Raw genomic sequence first — 20,167 nt, forward strand, 5'->3', positions numbered from 1 at the left:
ATAGTGCGCTGGTATTTTGTATTCTGTCCTTTGTGTATAAGAATCCTTTCAGTATGTTAAGCTAACTCTATAGAATAGTACTGAAAACACTCTCAAGTGCATCTTAAAAGTAGCTATTCCTTAATATTACAGTAAATGAAAAACTTTGCGTCTCTATGGGGAAAAAATATGTCTTGTTACTAAGCAGCACTGTATTGTGGCTGAGGTACTTAAATTGGAATTAAGGATAGCACGGCAAGGTGGGCCTTATTGTGTGGGGTTTCTTTGTGTCACCTGAATGCTTGATTAGTCCATTGGTCTAGAACCAGTACAATATTATACTTCTCAAAACAGATTTGGAAGCTTTAGAGATGAGTCAGCACACATTTGTTGCTGTGTATTTTGAGACTTCAGATTTTTCTCTGCTTAAAATGCACCAAACTCACCAAAATGGCTAGAAAAACAGACAATAAACAGGTGATAAATTTATTATATATCTCTTTTATGTAAAGAAAGGCAAAGGGTGACTGTGTTTGTTTTAAAACTGCAATTGCTAAGGTGAGCAGCAATTTGTGATGAATTGTTGGCGCTGTTACAACCTGCCAGTATCCTCACAAAAGAGAGGAGACTTTAGTCTGGGTTACAAGTGCTGGAAGCTCTAAAAATGACTTCTGCATATAAAAGTAATTCAAAAAAGACATCACTTATATCCCTTTCTAAACCTTGTTCCCCTACCTGTGCTGTGTCCCAAGGAAGATGAGGTGTGAAACCATATGTGAGGATCTACCTACTGCTACTCAGCTGTAAAAGAAAATTGCTATTTTATTCTGCTTTACTTTTTAAGAGTTCTTTGCAACATCAATATTTCTGAGACATTGACCAAGTTTTTAAAAATTAATTGATTTGAAAGGCCTGATTGTTAATACATTCTAATGCAAAATGCAATGTATTGCCTAATCTTTGTTTTCTTCTCAAACTGACTTCGGTACCACCGTTAACAATTTATAGGAAATGGTTGCATAATGTGCCCATAAAACACTTTTTTTTTTTTTCCCCATGAGTTGTTTGTATTGCATAAAGCAGGGTAGCATGACTGGAATTACTGGTTTTCTTTCAATTAAAAAAGAAAACAACCAAAACCAACAAGCCATCCACAAAACTGTTAATGTAACTTTCATTTTGATATTTAATTGGAGTGTGCATGGCAGAAGAACAGTTCTCTCAGAACTGTTAAGATCTGCTCAGAAGGTTTCTCTTATATAGTCTTAGAGTGATTCAAAATAATTTTATAGAATTGCTCACTGAAAAAAGTGGTAAGTTATGATAGAGACAAGTTATGAAAGGAATAATAAAAATACGCTATCCTTTATCAAGTAACAGGCTTTGCTTGCTGTGCTAAGTTTCTCAAGACACTTTGGATGTCTGTGAAGACATTGTACAGCTAGATGGTAATTTTATTTATTTTTAGAGATTGTGTGCCAAAAGAGATACTAAAAAATCCACCCTACAAGCAACCCATGAATCCAAAATCACTTGAAGTAAAAAAGGAATTATTAGTTACACATTTAGGAAAACAGCCTAACATGGTGTATTACAATTTCTCAAAAGATAAACAAAACCAATTAATTTCTGGTCACACTCCTGTTTTACTAAGGCAAGTATTATCTTGAGTACCACAGGCTAGTCTGATACCCGCATGGAACTAGGGATTTTTCAGTACGGCTTTTTACTAAAGTGCCTTGAGTTTACAGAACAATCTGTCTGCTCAACTGAGCAACTTCAGATTTTAAAGTTCCTCATTCGAACAGAGGCCAAATTTATCCCTCATTATGCTTACCTGAGAAGCCTAAGTAGTATAGTACTTCTATGCAATATAGGATCTCTGTATCCCTTAGGTGAGCAGAATTATTTCATTCTCTTATCTGTAGGCCATGTAAGGTCTGCCCAAGCTCACGTAAGGAGTTGCTGCCCCTGAAAGGATCATTCTTGTGTCCTCCTGTCCTTGCATGCTCTGTCTGTTGCCTCCCTTATGCTGGTTTTTAGTGCTGGTGTGTATGACCTTGTGGTGAAGCAGTTCAGAGGCATAAAGCAATAGAAAATGAATCACTTTTAATGGGATTAGTTTTCTGATAGCTGAGGTCCTGTGAACAGCCCATCTGCAAGGTTAGGCAGAAGGAGGAAAGTTAGAGACACAGCAGGTTGACAGGGCACAGGGAAACTGGGACATTTGTGGTAATGAGCTGTCAGGTGAACTTAGCTGCATTACTCTGTGCTGTAAACTAAGTGCCTCAGTTTAGTGGCTAAAAATAGGTGTGATGAATTCAGGACAAATTGTCTTTAATTAAAAGGAATGCTATTTTGGAAAAATATTATGCCCCTTAGGTGTGTGTGGCTGTGCTGTTTGCTTGAATTACTGCTTTTGAGTAGGCTCTACGATATCTTCCAGTACTGCTTTAATGTATAGTATGGCAGCAATAGTTTAAAAACTTTTAAAAATTTTTCTGTAATTTTTTTTTGCTCTCATGATATATATTTTTAAAAAACTTTTAACGTGGGAGGAAATGTCTTTCGACTTCTGTGAATGCAGAAGGACAGCCTCAAGAGGTCTGAAGAAGGGCCTGTGTGTCTGAAAACTTACTTATTTTTTCCATATAGTCTTTGCTTTAATAAGAGATATTTTCTCTTCCTACAAACTCTGTAATAAAAAAAAAAATAAAGGATGTTTGACTACCATAAATTGGTAGCCTGACCTTAGCACTAGGTGAGCACCTGAGCTGTGTATTCTGGGCAGAGGAATCGACTCCGTGGCCAAATGCTTCTTGGGGCAGGCGGTGGGGCTGTGCAGAGAAAAGGAAAAAGGTCTCGTCGGTGCCACCTTGTGGAAATTTACAATAGCAGCAAAAGTGATTTTGCAGAGCTGCACAGGGAGCGAGTTGAGGTTCTCACAGCGTGAGGATCTCCTGTGAACCCTGCGGTGCTTCTGGGAGCAGGGCTGCCTGCCTGCCTGGGGTTTCTCCTGGCACGAGTGAGCACGTGTGTGCTGTCCCAGCCATCATAGATGTGGATGGATGCTGGACTTCTCTTTCTTCCCAAATGGTTTGAAATGAGTTGCAGGCTTCCTCCTTTTGCAGTCCCAGAACTTGGTCTTGTGGCGTCTTTTGTGTGGGATTAGGTGGTGGCCTCTTCGGCCGCTTGACTTCAAAACGGGGCTGGACATTTTAAGGTATTGTTAACCTTGCTCTTCTGTTTTTGGAGCTTAAGGCTGGGGTTTTTTGGAGCTTAAGGCTGGGGATTTTTGGAGCTTAAGGCTGGGGTCCTTTTACAGAAATAGTTATTTTGGGTTTTTTAAATACATATATTTTACTGTGTGCATTTTAGTGTCAGTCAAGCTTAGTGTGGGCTAAGATGCCTGTAAAGGCAGATTCTGTTACAAAGGTGTTTTGCTTTAATGAGAGGGAAGTGCACCAGGTCCTTAGAAATCACTGTTTAGCATAGCTGTTAAAGACCAGGAGCATCCTTTCTTTCCACAAGTAGGCATTTTTGCAACCTTGATAGAAGAAGTGCAAAATGTATTGGGAAATAAGCTCATAGACTTATTTATATAAGTCCCTATATAACATAAGGGACAGGCATACTAGAAAGGAATATTAAACAGACAATTTTAGGGTAGTATATTTTCACACAAATAGCCCACAACGTCGTCCATGAAAAGTCTCCGAGAATACCCAGTACACCAGATGAAGCTGCGTAAAATCAAATGCATTTTTCTGGTTTTGATTTGGGTAGAGCCTTGACCAGAGCAAACACAGACCTGGCTTTCCAGAGGCTCTGAGAGAGCCTCAGACCTCCCTTTTTCCAGCATGCGTCTGTCTGCTTGGAGTTGCTGAGTGTGTCATGCTGGGGCTGTGAATGTTGTGTTCCTGAGGCTGCCACCCCAGCCTTGTGTGAGCAGCATCAAGGATGTGTGGGCTCTGAGGAAGCACAGCTTCTGTTGCCTTTGGGCTCCTTATTCCTTGAAAGCTGTTTTATCTGTGTTGCATGTTTGTGGTGAAGGATGAGAGTGTTTTAAAAGTGTTTGTGAATTAATGGAGGGGAAAAAACTGTATGCCTGAAAATATGGGGGGGGGGGCATATGGACTGCTAGTCAATAGTGAGCTATGCACCTTGTTTTCTGTTTCTAAGTATTTATTTTGATGATTTATATTTCATTACTGAGGAATCCTGACTTTTTCTCAAATCCACAGAGTTTAGAAACCCCAGCACTTCAACAAATTTCGTTTACTGTCAGACGAGGGGAATTATTGGCTGTGATTGGGCCTGTAGGAGCTGGAAAAGTAAGTCTTAATGTTTACACCATTTCATGACGCTTTTATGAGTCTATTAAATGTGAAAACTAGGAACCTGAAAATGTACAGTTCCTTTATGTATGACCACACATTTCACACCAAGATAATGGCATTCAAGACAGGCTGATGGCATTCTGGGTGTGGGGAGGAGATAGTGTGTAGTTAAACAGTACTTTACATGCAGTCTAGAAGCAACATACAAAGGGTACTAGTGCTTTTCTACTATTAGCAGTAGTTTGAGTGACAGGGTGAAATAAGCCATTGTGCCAGTAAACACTGCTGAATCTCTGTGATGTCTTTATTACAACCAAAATTTTAAATCATTTTTTAAAAAATCTTTTCCAGTCTTCGCTCTTAAGTGCCCTGCTTGGTGAACTGCCTACAGACAAAGGATTGATAAATGTTACTGGAAGAATTGCCTATGTTTCTCAGCAGCCTTGGGTGTTTCCTGGCACTGTAAGAAGTAATATACTGTTTGACAAGGAATATGAGAAAGAAAAATACGAAAAAGTTTTAAAAGTCTGTGCTCTTAAAAAGGTAAGGCTTTCTCTTTGTGTATTTTCTTTCTATGATCGTTACTTTTATCTTAGTGTTCTTCAGACCTGTGGTACATTCTGCAATGTGCAATATATGGAATTGGTTGTTATTAGTAGCATGTGAAATAACTCCTGTTGCTTATCAGAAATACATGTCATTATTTTTGCCATTCCTGTATAAGCATCCTCTTTTAATTCCTAAAACTTCCACTAGAGGGAAGTGTAGCTCACGTGAAGCACTGAGGAATTTGGGAAAAGCTATTCCCTATTATTTCATTTCATAATTACATTTTAGCCCTTTTCATGCGAATTATGGTAGGGATGTATGCAAATGCATTAAGAGGCAGAAGACAAAGGATCAAGCTATAGCTATTTGTGACTTTCATTTTGTAAATACCCTATATGCTTTTCTTTGAAATAAGTGTCATGTTTGTCATGTATTATGCATTGCCAACAGCTATCAAAAAAACCTTAATGCTATGTACTGGAGAACTTGCTGAACCCAAGTAGTTTTATGAAAAAATATATTTGAAAGGTTTGTGTGCAAAGGAGTTTGTGACATGAGATATAGAAGAGGATTAAGCCAGATTTGTCAAGAAACAGACATTTTGCTTGGCAGTTAAAAAGGTTCTGTGCAGCATGTTATGATATTTCTGTCAGCAGCGACACAGGTGAAAAGCAGATGGTTACTGTAATAACATTTTTTGCAAGATTTCTACACTTGGCAGATAGAGTTTTAATATCTCCTGCTGATATTCAGTCATGCTGTTGTCTAAACTTAAAGTTTTAATGACTTTAAAAGACAGCAAACAGCATTTAAAAAAAATCCCCACTTCATGTTTGATGGTAGATTTGCTTTCATGGTTTTCTTGCAAATTTATGTATCTTACAAAAGCTGTGAATAAGCTTTAAGAATGTTTTGTAGCTTAATGTAAAACTTATGTATTTCTTGAATAGGAAATACAATAATACAACATGGAACACTGTATGGCTTTGTTGTTTTATCAAACAGTCCTGAGCTCTGAAATTAACCACATCTGTGTGATGAATGTTGTAGTTATTTCTCTTGAATACATTGCAGTAAGAATAAAAATAATGTAGTTTTTCAGGACATCGGCAAGATAATTTACCGATAATAGTTAGTTAAGTTTTTATTTTATGTAACTCCTAATTTTGTTTTAATAAAAATAGTAACTTTACTGGTAGACTTTTTAGTATTTTATTTGATTTTCTGAATCACCAGTAAATATTCCTTGTAGGACTTAAGGATAGTAATGCATTTTCCTCTGGCAGAGCTGTAGAAAAAGTGAACTTCAGGATCTCATCTAGTTTTTTCTTCTTTCTCAGTTACCTTTTGCTGAAGGTATATAGTCATGAAATAACTGCAGATACTACATTTAGTATGAAACCTTTTAATGTGAGATGTTAATACTTTTCAAATAAGAAATTATGTTGAAACAGCTTTGTCAATCTTTGAAGTGAAAATGATTTCAAAAAATATTTCTATCTGTTCTTTCACCTTCACAGGACTTGGAATTATTAGCAAATGGTGACCTAACAGTAATAGGAGATCGTGGAGCTACTCTGAGTGGGGGTCAGAAGGCCCGTGTCAACCTGGCCAGGTTAGTGATTTTTGCTGTTCCTAAAATTTATGAATCGTCAGACTTCAGTGACTAAAGTAAACTAATGTAAGACTTTGTGATACTGACATTTCTTTAAACCTTTCAGAGCTGTATATCAAGATGCAGACATCTATCTTTTGGATGATCCACTGAGTGCAGTAGATGCTGAAGTTGGAAGACATTTGTTTGAAAAGTATGTTACTTTATTTAAGATGCAATTGTTATATTGTAATTCCTTATAGAAAAACTTGAGAAAGCATTTCTGGGGAGATGGATTTCTTCACAAAACTACATTCACTTTCTGATTTGTTTTTTCCCCTATTTTATGTAGTTGAAGGATACAGGGTTTTTCTCCCCCTCTGTATTTAATTGATTTTGTTCTTTATTTTTAAAAGCCCTGTAAAAATCTGTTTTGAAGATATTATAAATAGAATAATTCTTAAGGGAATGCCATTTTCTTGAGGAAAATGTTGAATTTTGTACATGAGTATTGGGGTTTATGAATAGTGGGATTTATGAATGTTAGTACTGAGTGAAGAATAAAACAGGGTGGGATTTTAAATCGCTTCTTAGTTTGCTACAGCTCTACTTGCCAGTAATAAGCATTTAATTCAAGTGGCTAAAGGAAAGGACAGAACTGTCTTAGATTCTTTAATAATTTTTCATTTTGGTTCTTGAATGGTTGAAATTGCTCTTGGGTAGGTTAAACAGGGCATGTGGCCTGCAGAATAGACTGTGAAGAGCAGAAATAGAGGGAAAGAGAAGACTGTTCATTAAAAGTCAGGTTCCCTTTTCAATGACTTTCTTCTTCTCCATCTCTCTGAAACTGTCAAATCTAAGGCACACTGTGAGTGTGAGAATAATCTGGTTAGTCCCAGCCAATGTTTTCTCCTTGCTTCTTCACAGCTTGCAACTCCCTGTGTTAAAAGGCATGATCTAGAATTTATTAGAAGGAAAAGCTTCTATTGATGCAATTCAGTGGTCTTTGGTTGAGGCCTTAAGTAAATGCATTTTCTTTAGCATACTTGCGTCCTTTGAATTCCATGCTCAAAATACATGAATTAATTTGGTTTTACTATTGTTCTCTCCTGTCCAGCCCTAGATAATCATAAAAACTTGCAGAAATCTTGCAGAAATGGTCATAGAAATTGCATCGAGTAGCAGTGACATGCATGTTCTTTTTTCCCCATATGGGAAGCTTTTAGCATGTAAATTTGAAAATTGTGCATCCTATTGCTGTTTGCAGTTTCAAATCTGGGCTCTCTGAAACCCCGTTCACATTTTGCTTTATTTTATTGATTTCTTCAAAAGGCTGCTGTTTGTTTCCATCAGCTCATATGGAGTAAAAGTTTTATGATGCGTAGGCTTTATGTTCATTTTTCACCTGCCACAGCTGATAGATGGAATTCATCACCTGTGTAGTTCACATACGCTATCAAATTCCTTTAATGCCTATTGAACCTTTCTAGGCTTCAGCTGCTGCTTTTCTGTTTCTGCACAAGATCTCTCTGCAACTCCAGCATCTGACCGTATCAGTGCCTGAGTTCTGAAAGTGCACCCACCTGAGCTGTTAACTTGTCTCTTCCTGAAGTCTTAAGGTCTCTTCATGAAGAGGGAAACAGGAAAGTACTGTGGTGCCTTGTGAAGGAGGTCAGGCTGCCTCTTCAGCTTGTTCTGCTTTTCATGTGAGCTGCGACATTGGCAGCAAGTACATTCTTCTGCAGAACTGGAAGTGTGGATTTTTGCATGTGCAAAACCATAAAGGAGCTAGAAGCCATTGCTCTGTGAGCACAGCGTGTGTTTTGCTGATAAATGTGTGAAGATGAGGGAGAATAAGGAGGTTATCTCAGAGAATTTGAAACTCAGAAAAGTAGCTGGGGTTGTTCATGTACTTTCATTTATTCTCCCCAACTCCACATCAGATTGAGCAAAACATGTAAAGTAGAATGAAAGCATTTTTTAGAAAATGGATTGGGTGGAGTAGTAGGGGGAAGGAAAACTGAGCAATGCCTCCCTGCACAAGATTTTAAGGGAGAGTTTTTTACAACCAAAACAGAAATTATAAAGGTGCTGTGGGTGGTGGGAGAGTGTTGTGTTCAGTCAGTTGCTTTGGAAAACAAGGCAAGGCATGTACTTTAATGCTTCCTGAATAGTGCTAGAAATTTGGAGAAGGCAGAGAGCACTTGGGCAAGAATGATTTCTTAGAACATGGTGCTGAGGAATGTCCAAAACACCACTTCATGCAGGCTGCCCCCCCAGGAGTCCAAACCACGAGGCTTAAAACAATAGATGTGATGGAAGAAACAGGATTTTTTAAATGAGAATCTGAAGTGGATATTGTTCAGTTCACTCGCTCTTTTTTTTTCTTGTAATTTTATATTAATGTTTAATTTTTTTACAAGTGTCTAGTCTATGTGTTTACATCAAAGATAGGTATGTTCCTAGTAATTCCCAAAGCTGTGGTGTGTGGATGGCTGGTTCATTACATTTGCTGCTTTTCCATTATGGCAGCAAGCAGTTTAAAATCTATAAATACTTTTCAAATGAGAAAGAATGCAAGTAGCACAGATTCAGTGGGAAAACAGACCATGATATTATTAATAAGGGATGGTGGCTCTTAAGAATTTCTTTGTGATCTGAGAATGTCATCCACAAGTTTTTCAGTGGATGATGGAGCAGATAAAGCCAGTTTTTCAACGAATTCCACTTTCCTGGTAAGGTTCCTTGGGACCTAGGAAGGTATACATGGAAGATTTCCTATTTTTGTGTTACTTGCTGCCTTTTTCCTGTGAGTTCTCTTGACAGTTAATAGTAGGCATGCTTCAGCCTTTTTCCAGTGGGGGGTTGTCAGTATAGTTATATGTTTTTTTACATATTTGTATCTGTATCTGAAAATATGCCTTTATATTTATATTTATTTAAATAAAAATAGCTTTCAATTAACTTCTGAGGAATACAGCATTTTGAGACCTCTAGTTTCAAAATTAGGGACAGCCATCACGGATACAGTAGCACATTCCTTTGTATGGTAAAGTTTGGAACAGCTTGTGATTTCTAAGAAAATCATTCAGTTGCACTTGGATCCCAAGAAATTTCCTACTCTCCCTGTTTATCTGTGTATTGTTACAGACTGTATGGTTTCAGATCACCTTTAGATGGAAATTAAATTGTCTCCCACCAGCAGTATTGACTCAAAAATCGTGTTTTTAAGAGTGAGATTTATATTTCTTCAGTCTATTGAGACATGCTCTTTTCTAGGTATTGTTCCTTCCCTTGTATCTTTTCCAGTGACAGGAGCTATGTGCCTCAGTTGATGATCAGCCTGATTTCTTTCTCCTCCTCCTCTGTGATTGTGAGAGTAAACAGAGTTGCAGGACAGTTTAGGAATCTTTTAAAATCAGACCTAAAGTTGTGATGGTTCTTGGGAGTGGTATGCCCAGATGTATCATTCCTTCTATCAGACAGGATTCTGCAAACCTAATTTTTTGTAATGGGAAGCTGTCTTGAATATTATGGTCATTTGTCTTTTCTCTCTCAGTTTTGCCTCTGGAACAGCAAATGAGAGTAGAAAATTCCATCGTGCGAAGGGCATGGATTAAAAGATCCCACATTCCTCATTGCATTCTTACCTAAGCCCCAGAAGTGCTTGAGGGGAGGAACAAAATGAGATAGGGTAAATGAGTAAAAGGAGAAGTATGCAAATTCACATAGGAAAAGTTTGCAAAGATCTACTTAAACACCAAGATCTCTGGCTGAAAAAGTTCTAATATATGGATTCTGGAAGCTGGAAATGTGTGTCAGAGGAAGCACCTCTCTATGGTGCTAATATACTTTCTCCAGCCGTCCAGTGCTGCCTGGTGCCTGGAAGAGGTCAGTGGATTTTGTGGACCAGTCATATTTATCCATTAGTCCAGTGGCTACTGGGACTTGTCATGAGATGGAGATAAATGATTATCAAGGTGGGCAAGAAACAGAAGCAGCATAGTAGAAATAGAGACAACATGGTAGAATGTGTAGGGTGTGTAGGTTTTTTGTCTCTGGCAAACATAGCACACTTTTTTTCCTTTTTTTAATTTTGTAAACTTTGAAATGTGCAAAACCAGCTGGGGGATTGTTCTCCCTAAACCACTTGAATGTAAAGGGAAGGGAGAGGAAAGCAAATATAGGAAGTAAATGAATATAACAAAGGCTTTATGCCTGTGAGCACTTCTGCATGTGCTTTAATTTCATTTCAGTGGTTATTTTCATTGAAATGAATATAAGTATTAACTACAGTAAAGTTAGACTTGCATGTGAACTTCTGAAGAGGGGAGGGAGAAAGAATGGTGAGGAAGAAAGTGGAATCATTAAAGAAAAGACATTTTGCAGAGGTGAAAGAAAGCTGGTTTTTGGAGATAAAAACTTAAAAAAGATTAAAGAACAACTTGTCTCAAAGAAAAGCAAACCTGATAGGGAAGAAAGAACAAATGAGGATTCTTATGCACGAAGTGTGAAGACTTTGCCTGTGCACAAGGGAGCACTGTGTTGTTGTAGGCCCTCTTCTCACTGTCTCCTGCACTATCAAAGCTCAAGTTAATTTTTTTAAATTGTGTAGCAGTTTGCTGTCAAAGTGCAGTGAGTTTTTTAAATGGATTGTAGTATACTATTGCTTATGTTTGTTAACTTTTAAAATAGTGTTTGCTTATTTTTGTTGAATTAGAAGCGTATAATTTCTGGAGAGGTCTATCCTGATTCTGGCATTCCTGATGATGTATGAAGGTCACTGATGTTCCATTTTCAGGTGATAGAAAACCAGGCAATGCTAAAGACAGTTCTGGAGACGGACAGGTAGTTGGGAAGTCTTGGCTATGGGATGTGAATTAATAGGTGCATGCAGCAGGGAAAAGTGCAAAGTGTGGAGTCCTTGAATGTACAGTGAGCAGGCATCAGTAGTGTGGTGGTTATGTGGGAAAGGAGGTGTAGAGTGCAGTAGATCACAAATCCAGTATGGCTTAGCAATATCGTGCTCTTGTTACAGAAACTGCACCCTGGAATGTATGACCATTACTGTATCTGGCTGTACAAATAAAATAATACTCTCTTATGGTTTGGATGTGTAAGGTCTCAGCTGAAATAATGTTTCAATTTTGTGCATTTGAGAAACTGTATAGACCAGCTTCATACTCCAGTACTGGTGGTCAAGAACATTCAGGTGTCCAGCACAGGGAGGAAAAAAGAAAGAAACCTATTTGCAACATAAAAATAAAAAAGTCTATTTGGGAGACTTCTTTGTTACTTTTATTTGTTTTTCTTTCATGTCTGGAGGAGAAAGGCTTCAGGTATGAAGGGACTTTGTGCACAGGAATAAACTGGTCTAGGGGCCCTTGGGGATGTAATGGTTTGAAATTGCACCAAAGGACCATATACTTGAACTTCAGAGAAAAGGTTTATAGTGGTGAGGGTAGCTTGCCCCTGGAATATATTTTCAAGGATGTTGAAATTTCTGTTTAGCTTGAACATGCAGGAAAACCCATTTAACTTCGGCCAGAAACACTTTTCTGTTTAAATTGATTCTTAGTTGGGGAACTGGGTGCAACTTTCATAATCCCTTCATTTCCCTTTTTCTTGTACTCTTGAAAGGCTGAAGAGCCTCTGGGTGTTGTGTGTCTGGATCTTGTGTGACTCTGTACACGTGTGTGTGCTTGTGTATTTAATAAATGTGACAGTGGTGACTGGAGTTTGTGCAGCAATTTGTTCTGTTGTCATGCATTAAATGTGCTCAGAGTCTAACTAACAGACTGTGCCTCTCGAGAGTAGTGGAGAAGCACAGGAGGGTGTGCTTTGTAAGGTTTTAAAAAACAGGTAAAAAGGTGGTGGTGGCTCGGGGTATGTGCCAGCAGATGTCTGAACCCTTGGACCAGTTATGTTCGATGCTGAGGAGGCTTTCCCTGGGCTCTGTATCTCATGTCTGAGAAAGGGACATACTATCAGATAGTGATTCACCTAGAATTGAGCTTTTCACCTAGTTGTTCTTCAGTTACACAGAGTAGTATTTCTAAAAGTAGTTGGATGATGAAACTAAGCCTTAGTGAAGCAGTTAGAGAAATAAACATGTACTATTTTGGAATGTTTTTGGGTTTTTTTTTCCATTCTAAGACAATACCAAGTTTTCACTAACAAGGTATTCAGCAATCACTCTGATTTTTGTGCCAGCCCTTTCATCACATTCAGTTTTGCTGAGCCTCTCTTTGAACTCTTGCTTCGAACTTTGGCTTCAGTCTTCAGCGATAGCCAAGGCACTGTGCAAACATAATGCTCACTGCTGCAGAATAATGTTGTCAGATGGGAGAGTGAATTTTTAAAAAAAAAATTAGGAAAATGTTTTGAACATAAAACTCAAGTAGATTGATGTTAAGTATCTTCTTAGTATTTTGTTAGTTTTCTGTGCTTCATAATGATTCAGTATTTTAATTGGCAAATTTTCTAGTGAGCTGTCTGAGCAGTGAGTTGTTTAGATCTAAGTATATCCCCCTTGTTTCGAGTTCTCCTCCCTGTGCTCCTGCCAGTGAATTGTGACAACAGTTTTTTTATGCACCTGTTACTAACAAACTATTCAGCTCACTTCTTTCTATCCAGATAGACATGAAATCAACAGTTGTTTTTTAAAAAATTCTTAACTGAGTGAACAGATAGATCAGTGGAAATACAAGTTTCTACAGAGATAATTTTCGTCTACTGTCCCGAGATCAAGATCATGCAGGAAGCTGTGCTGACAGCTCTCACAGTTTGAATTGGATTGTTCTGATGTTGCAATTAACTCACTATTTTTTCTCTTCTTCACTCCCCCTCCCCAAATTCAAGCTTCAAGAGGGTTCAGTGTGACTCAGGATTACGATTTCAAGGTTTTGAGCCGTTGGATTTTCTAATGGCTAGTTTGTCCTAGTAAGCTCTTAGACATACACCTGGCACATGGAAAATTCAGTGATCAGAGTGGTGAGGGACTTCAAAAATCAGAGTGATCAGGCTGGGGGACTTGTGTAAGGGCAAGAGATCTCTTCACAGTAAATACCTGATATATTCTCTTTTGGCAACTTTCCTGTTAGGCATTTCCTGTAGCCTCTCTGATGTTTGTCCAGTTCTCTGGATAGGTTTTGTGGAAGATGATGTTTTGTTGGATGTCTTCAGCTGGTGCTCTGGTTACCATACAGTTTGTTTCAGTGACCACATCAGAGTAATGCTCCCACAAAGAGTTCGGTGTATAAATACTTGGAACTGCTGCAAACACCTTGATTAATTGTTATCTTAGCCACCTAAGGATATTGTGGGTTTATAGTTACTTTTGTGTATCAAGCATATAATTTTCTCAGGAAAGGTGTTGCTTTTAACTTTGTTTTTTCTGCCCAGTTAATGCTGTAATATACTTTCTGCATGTAATTATGCTAATAGTAGTATTAGCCATCTACTTCTACTGTCTTTGTAGGAGTGAAGAAAAAGATACTAAAACACACATAGGGAGTTAATTAAAAGTATGGAATGCAGTAAGCAGTGTGATGATATTGCTGTTAAGGTCATGTTCTTTTTGTGCCTTACTCCCTTTACTGCTTATTTGCATTTCTGCATTGAGTTTGGACCAGATGACCCTTGCAGCCAGCCTGACCCATTCTGTGAACTGGGAAATGATGACCTGTGGGAAGGTATTGCTGATCCAAATGAAAATGCTAATCTGTCACTGAGCACTGCTGTTCTAGAATATACCAGTTTTTCTTGTTAAGACAGTGAGTGGTTGAGAAAGGGTTGTCCACTCGAAGGGTTTGTGTCCCTGCTTTGTTTCTGTGGGGATGCAGGCAATGAGAGCGTTGGTAGTGTTCGGTCTCAGATGTGTTTGTGCTGGCCCAGTTGTACAAGAAGAATGTGCTTACAGACTATGCAATTGTAAACCATTGCTCCACTGCTGTGATTTTGGGGGTTTTTTGTGGCTCTGGTGACCTTTCAAGACTGCTGAAATGATACCAGGTATCCTGCTAAAACTACACAGGTTTCACCTGCACTTGCTGACTGGTTCTAGTCTGCCTGGTCCCTTCTTTTTTCCCTCCAAATCCCAAACTTTGGTAAGGTACTGGAGAGGAAGGTAAGCTCTGAATCCATGGGAAAGGGTTCAGAGGATAGTTTCAGGATCTCACTCCTCTACCTCAATACTGCTTAAAATGTAGCTTAAATCTGTAGTACTGTTTACTTTTCACAAGTCTCTGTGGCTTAGTGTTACAGCTGCTCTGAAAGCTTCTCTCAAGGAAGTTACTTTTACTAGCTGTATTTGTCCATAATTTTCCGCAGTATCTTGCCCTTCTTTCTCTTTTCTTTAGCATAACTTTTTATTAAATACTCTGGTTGAAATTCAGCTTATGACATGTGCATTTGCTGAAGAATATTTAAGATAATTTTAATGAAATGTCTTACTGCCTCCTCTATTTGCCAGACCAGAAATTATTATATTTCTTTTCCCTACCTTGAAAACTTACAAAATTAAATAAGGAACACGTTTGTTAAGTTTTTATGTAGTTTTTATTAATCTACCAAACATGACCACCCTCTTATTTTAAAAACAGAGCAATTGAATAGAAGATATAGAAGAGGTTTTTCAAAAATGATAAAAATCTTTTAGAACACTTAATTTTAATTAATCTTTCCATCTCTTTGCAGATGTATTTGTCAGGCCTTACATCAGAAGATCTCTGTTTTGGTCACTCACCAGTTGCAATATCTCCGTGCTGCAAATCAGATTCTAATTTTAAAAGATGTAAGTGATTTCAGTGTCTATACTTTGTAATTACCCTTTTTAATCTAAGAATGGGGAAAAAAAGTCAGATTTTTATTTTTAGTTTGTAAATGTATTTTCTGTCTACTAATGACTACATATGGTGTTTTAGATTTATACTTATTAATAAGTTGATTTTTCTTGGAATACCTTCCCTGAAAATTCTGTTTCTGAATTTTATCATGCATATAAATAATCTGAAATATTTTAAATATATGATGTGAATTAAAAATTCTTATTTCTTCAAACATTTTGTCTGGTTTTGAAATAAAGTTTTAGATTTCCCTTGCTTCAATTGTAATATACTGTGAGAGAATTTTGAGACTGTGTTGATGCTTTGCCTTTGTTCTTGTTTCTTACACTTGTGTGTGAATTAAGAACTGTGTTAATTTTGCAACAAATCCATTTGTAAATTAAGGCTAAGAAATTGTCTCAGATGCCTTTGAGAATGAGCATGCCTTCAGTGCAGCTGATTCCTTCCCAAGTTTGTTTTACCAGATACTCAGTGGTAGAGGGGAAATACAAGGACTGCAGCTGGGGCTTGTTTTCCTGGGTTTTTTTAAGGCTGGTTAGTGAAATATGTGAAATTACTTCTGATGTGTCACGATCGTGCAAAGAAGGACGCTATCCCTCTTTTTTCTTCCGTTCAGATTGCTTTAAAAGTTACAGTAGCTCTTGAGAAGTGAGTTTGTGGTAGAGCTGAAAGAAATGTGGACATATGGTCAGTGTTGCTCCTTGTAGGGCTCTGCAAGGATCAGAAAATGAAGATGCTGTTTACCCCTGGGCTGGAGCAATATAAAAAGACTGATGGTTATGTATGTAGTTTAACAGGTTGTCCTAAAGCTGCATGGCTTGGCTGTCTCCCACAGCTTCTCCAGGGAGGTGATTCTCCCCTGGCTGTAACTGGGGCTGTACTCATCCCATTTGTTTGCCTCTTGGCCAAATTAGCTGCCAAGAGGGGACTGGTCAGAGCCTAAAGAGCTTGCTTCTGCTCCTCTAAGTGAGGAACTCATTCAGTCTTCAGCTCAGTTACTGCAATGGGATGTGTGCTCAGCAACAGCAGAGGTAGTAAGGACTGATAGGAAAAATTGTCCTTTATGGAAAGTGTATAATGAAGACGCTAAAAGTTTATATTAATTGTAGGGTAGAATGGTGGGGAAAGGCACCTATGCAGAGTTCCTGAGATCTGGCATCGACTTTGCTTCCCTTGTGAAAAAAGATGAGGAGGTGGTAGAACCACTGTCAGTTCCAGGAACCCCCAACCTGAAGTCTGCCCGGAACCGAACCTTCTCGGAGTCCTCTGTGTGGTCCCAGGAGTCGATCCACTCACAGAAAGATGGAGCTGTGGAACAACCACCTGTGAGTGCTCAAAGAATAGAAGTGTCTTGATTCTTGTCTGGCTGGTTTTTAACTTGAATTTTGTTATGGGCATTCCCTGCAGCATTGGAATTTCAGGGATTATTGAATTGCATTATCAGCTGAGAGCTCTGCCATGGAGGACCTGCCCAGCTGTGCTTGGCTGGCAGCTCACAGCTCAGCTGGTTCTCCTCAAATCCAGCAGAGTCAGTCTGTGCAGTTTAGCATCAGCTCTGCTGGATGCTGGGAGCATTCCTTGTGTGTGCCCAATGCACCACTCTGTGCTACTCTCTCTTTGTCCTCAGTGCTTTACAGGGCCAGTCCTGCCATATTGGGTAAGTTTGATGTGTTTGTGCAGTGTTGAACTGAAATGAACACTTTCCTGAAATCCTGAGCTCTGGGAAGTGCATGCAGAAGCTGTGGCTTTATGCAAAGTCTGCATTTGCATGGCTGGCATTAACACAGCCATGAGCATACCCACATGATCTTGAGGTGGCCCTGAGGGGTAATTGTGGGACGCCAGTGCATTGCTCTCTCCAGCCCTTTTGTTGGTGAAAACAGAAGGCTTTGTATGGTGTACCTCCTTATCTCTTGGCCTGCACGGTGGAAAAGCAGCCCTGAAGTTTTTGTACCAGAGGTTGCCTTCTGCTCCTGTGCTTGCATTCACATCAAACAGTGCAGGCTCCCTGTAACCCTGCTAGGCTTGTGCCAGCACTGCATCCATGGAACAAACAATTCCTTTATGTCCCTGATGGTTGTCATCTTTGTGCTACTGGTATATATTATTTCTATTTCTTCTTTATAATGAAAAGCAGTGAGGTTAAAAAAAAAACCCTACGGACTTTTTAATACTTTTTGAGGAATGGTTTTATGCTCTAAAGCAGTAAACTTACATTATTAATATCCCAATGGCAACTTCAGTTTTTAATTCTCATAAATTTGCAGATTTGTACCAAACTTTTTAGCAGAATTAGAACTGTTGGACAGGGATGGGGAGAAATGGGAAGGTGGAGTGGCTGCAGAAACAAAAAGCCAAGATAAGTTTCTCGCCCTTTATGGGTGAGTAGGTGGGATTTCTCTTTTCACATCTGTCAGGTCCCTGGATTCCACTGCTCTTGTACAGCCCTGTCTTTTGGCTACAAAATCAATTCTTACATGTCCACTGAACTGACACAAGTTTTTGTGTTGCATATACTGTAAACATTTCTTAAAATCCAAATTTTATTAATTTGTATAGTTCTTTTGCCTTCTTTATGCCTGTGTCACTATTTCCTTCTGTGTTTCAAGGTCCCCCATCCATTGTTTGCCTAGTATGATCTCCCATTTGTCATTTTACTTGTCTGCCCTATTAACAGACGCTTTGTTGGTATTTACAGGGAGATGTTTAGAATCTTATGGAAAATTTGTAAGTCTTGGGCATATATTGGCTGATTGTGGTACATACTTGTAGAAGAGTATCTACTTAAAATACTTTCCTGGAAAGGAAAGGTTGGACACACTTGCATTTTGAAAACAGTCTTCCCCAAGTGAAAGGCCTTAGATTCTGGAGCTGTTATGAGTGAAGGTAGCATATAAGAAAAGAAAAACCTGGGTAGTGGTCAGAGTAGATATTTCTGGCTGTATATGAAGTTGTGTTATATTTGGTGATGCATTGCCAAATAAAATCCTTAAAAGTGTTGCTTTGCAGAGTAGATTTTGCAGTATTATTGCTCTGAGACTAATTCTGTTTTGTCAAAGCTATAGTTCAATATTTAAAGTTTTTATATGCATAATGACTTTATCTTCTTGCTTAATTGTTTGCTAATTCTTAACCATGACTTTCAAGTGGCTTAGTCTGAATCTGTAACTGCAAGGTTGATGAGGTTTATTCTGTGGGCTTTTTTTTTCAGGGTGAAAATGCACTGGCTACAGTGCCAGAGGAGAGTCGCCATGAAGGAAAAATAAGCTTTAAAGTTTACAGAAAATATTTCACTGCAGGAGCAAACTACTTTGTGATTTTTATACTATTAGTATTTAATATTTTGGCACAGGTAAGTTGTTGGGAGCTCTAAATAATACTGAATGTGTTTTGGGTTTTTGGGGGTTCTTTTCTCCTTTTTCCTTTTTTCTTTTCAATATAGTTCATATTTGTTACTGTAATGTTTCCTCTAAAATGTTTGGTAGTGTGGTATTCTTTAATAATTTTATAGTATATCCAAGTGTCAGCATGGAATTTTGGTACAGCATTGCACTGATCCTTATTTCAACAATTTTAATACTTCACTAAAATAATTATTTTGGTGACAAAACAGCACAAAAATTATAAGCCAGTGTGCTTTTTTGAGAAAGAAAATCATAAGGTGTATAAAGTGGTGTTCAACAAACCTAAACAGTCAGTGTATTTCTAGTTGAGGAGGGTAAAGCGATGTATTTGGTATAGAAGGACAGAGTCTGATAGAAGTGTTCAAAGAACAGCTCACCTGTTAGTAAGTCCAGGTTATGCAGAGAGTTTAGATGATGGGTCACTGTTTAGCAGAGTAAGAAAGTGAGGAGGAAGACAGGCAGATATTTTGTGTAATACAGACTATAACGAGTATGCAAAAGAACTTTTAAACAGGGAAAATTACTTTCAAACTTACTGAAAAAAACAGTGAGCTGGGAAAGCTGAGTGAAGATACCTTATTGCCTTTTTCTCTGTTTCTTGCTGAGAAAGCTCAAATTCATTTCAAGAAAACGATTTTTCTTGGCTGTAAAAAAAGTAGTCTATATATTTTAACATGCTACTTCTTGCATGTCCTTGAATTGAGTCTGCTGGAAAAATAGCTAGAGCAAGATGAAAATCTCTGTAGTAGACTGCCCACAACTTCCAATTCACGTGAACAGAAGTGTATTTTGAGATAAATAACCACATTACATGTTTGTAGTCACCTCTTGTCACAGAAGGAAGGTGGCAGTAGGAGTTTTTCCCTCCCTCTCTTCTCTCATTCTCCTTCAACCCTGTTTCTGGTAATTATCTCCTGTAAACACAAATTTCTGGACTGGTAACATCAGAAAGTTTGTTAATCAAAAAGCATTTTGGAATATCTCTTGTAGCAAATTTAGGAACTGAGAAAATGAGTTCTTTAATGTTCAATTAGCATACATTAGGAAGAGCTACTATATTTTGTTTGCTAAAGTGTATTGCTTTCCTTTAGTTTGCTAACATGTAAGGTAATTTAAGGTAACTTCTTTCTTTGTAGAGCACCTTCTAATGTGCTTGGCAAATTGCTGCTGGTCTTGAAAGACTGGATGGCATAGTTCTCTGAATATGTGATGTTTTCCCAGAGAGCTTGAAAGAATAGGAAGGAGATTTAATTTTCTAATTTTTTTTTTCATTTTGTAAAATGATTCTTGTATTTGCCTCTTTTACTCAAGGTGGCCTATGTGCTCCAGGACTGGTGGCTTTCTTACTGGTAAGTTGATGATAATAATTGGCTACTCATTTTTGTCTTTTTATTCAAGTGCTGTTTATTTAATAGAAAAGGAAGAGAACCTGTTCTAGAATACTTCAGAATACAC

General features: G+C 38.1%; 1 protein-coding gene across 2 annotated transcripts in view; it reads left to right on the forward strand.

Annotated features, from left to right (window-relative positions):
• ABCC4 (ATP binding cassette subfamily C member 4 (PEL blood group)) overlaps window positions 1-20,167 on the forward strand; it is a 145,671-nt gene that overhangs the window by 30,627 nt on the left and 94,877 nt on the right. For both annotated transcript variants that reach the window (XM_085057595.1, XM_085057602.1), the window contains exons 10-17: window positions 4,224-4,313; window positions 4,671-4,862; window positions 6,389-6,483; window positions 6,590-6,676; window positions 15,160-15,256; window positions 16,418-16,633; window positions 18,520-18,660; window positions 20,024-20,061. In XM_085057595.1, the coding sequence (XP_084913721.1) occupies window positions 4,224-4,313; window positions 4,671-4,862; window positions 6,389-6,483; window positions 6,590-6,676; window positions 15,160-15,256; window positions 16,418-16,633; window positions 18,520-18,660; window positions 20,024-20,061 (956 nt within the window). The remainder of the gene's footprint in view (window positions 1-4,223; window positions 4,314-4,670; window positions 4,863-6,388; window positions 6,484-6,589; window positions 6,677-15,159; window positions 15,257-16,417; window positions 16,634-18,519; window positions 18,661-20,023; window positions 20,062-20,167) is intronic.

The sequence above is a fragment of the Lichenostomus cassidix genome, chromosome 1, assembly GCF_008360975.1.
Source record: "Lichenostomus cassidix isolate B80296 chromosome 1, HeHo_3.0, whole genome shotgun sequence".
In the NCBI taxonomy this organism is placed as follows: domain Eukaryota; kingdom Metazoa; phylum Chordata; class Aves; order Passeriformes; family Meliphagidae; genus Lichenostomus; species Lichenostomus cassidix.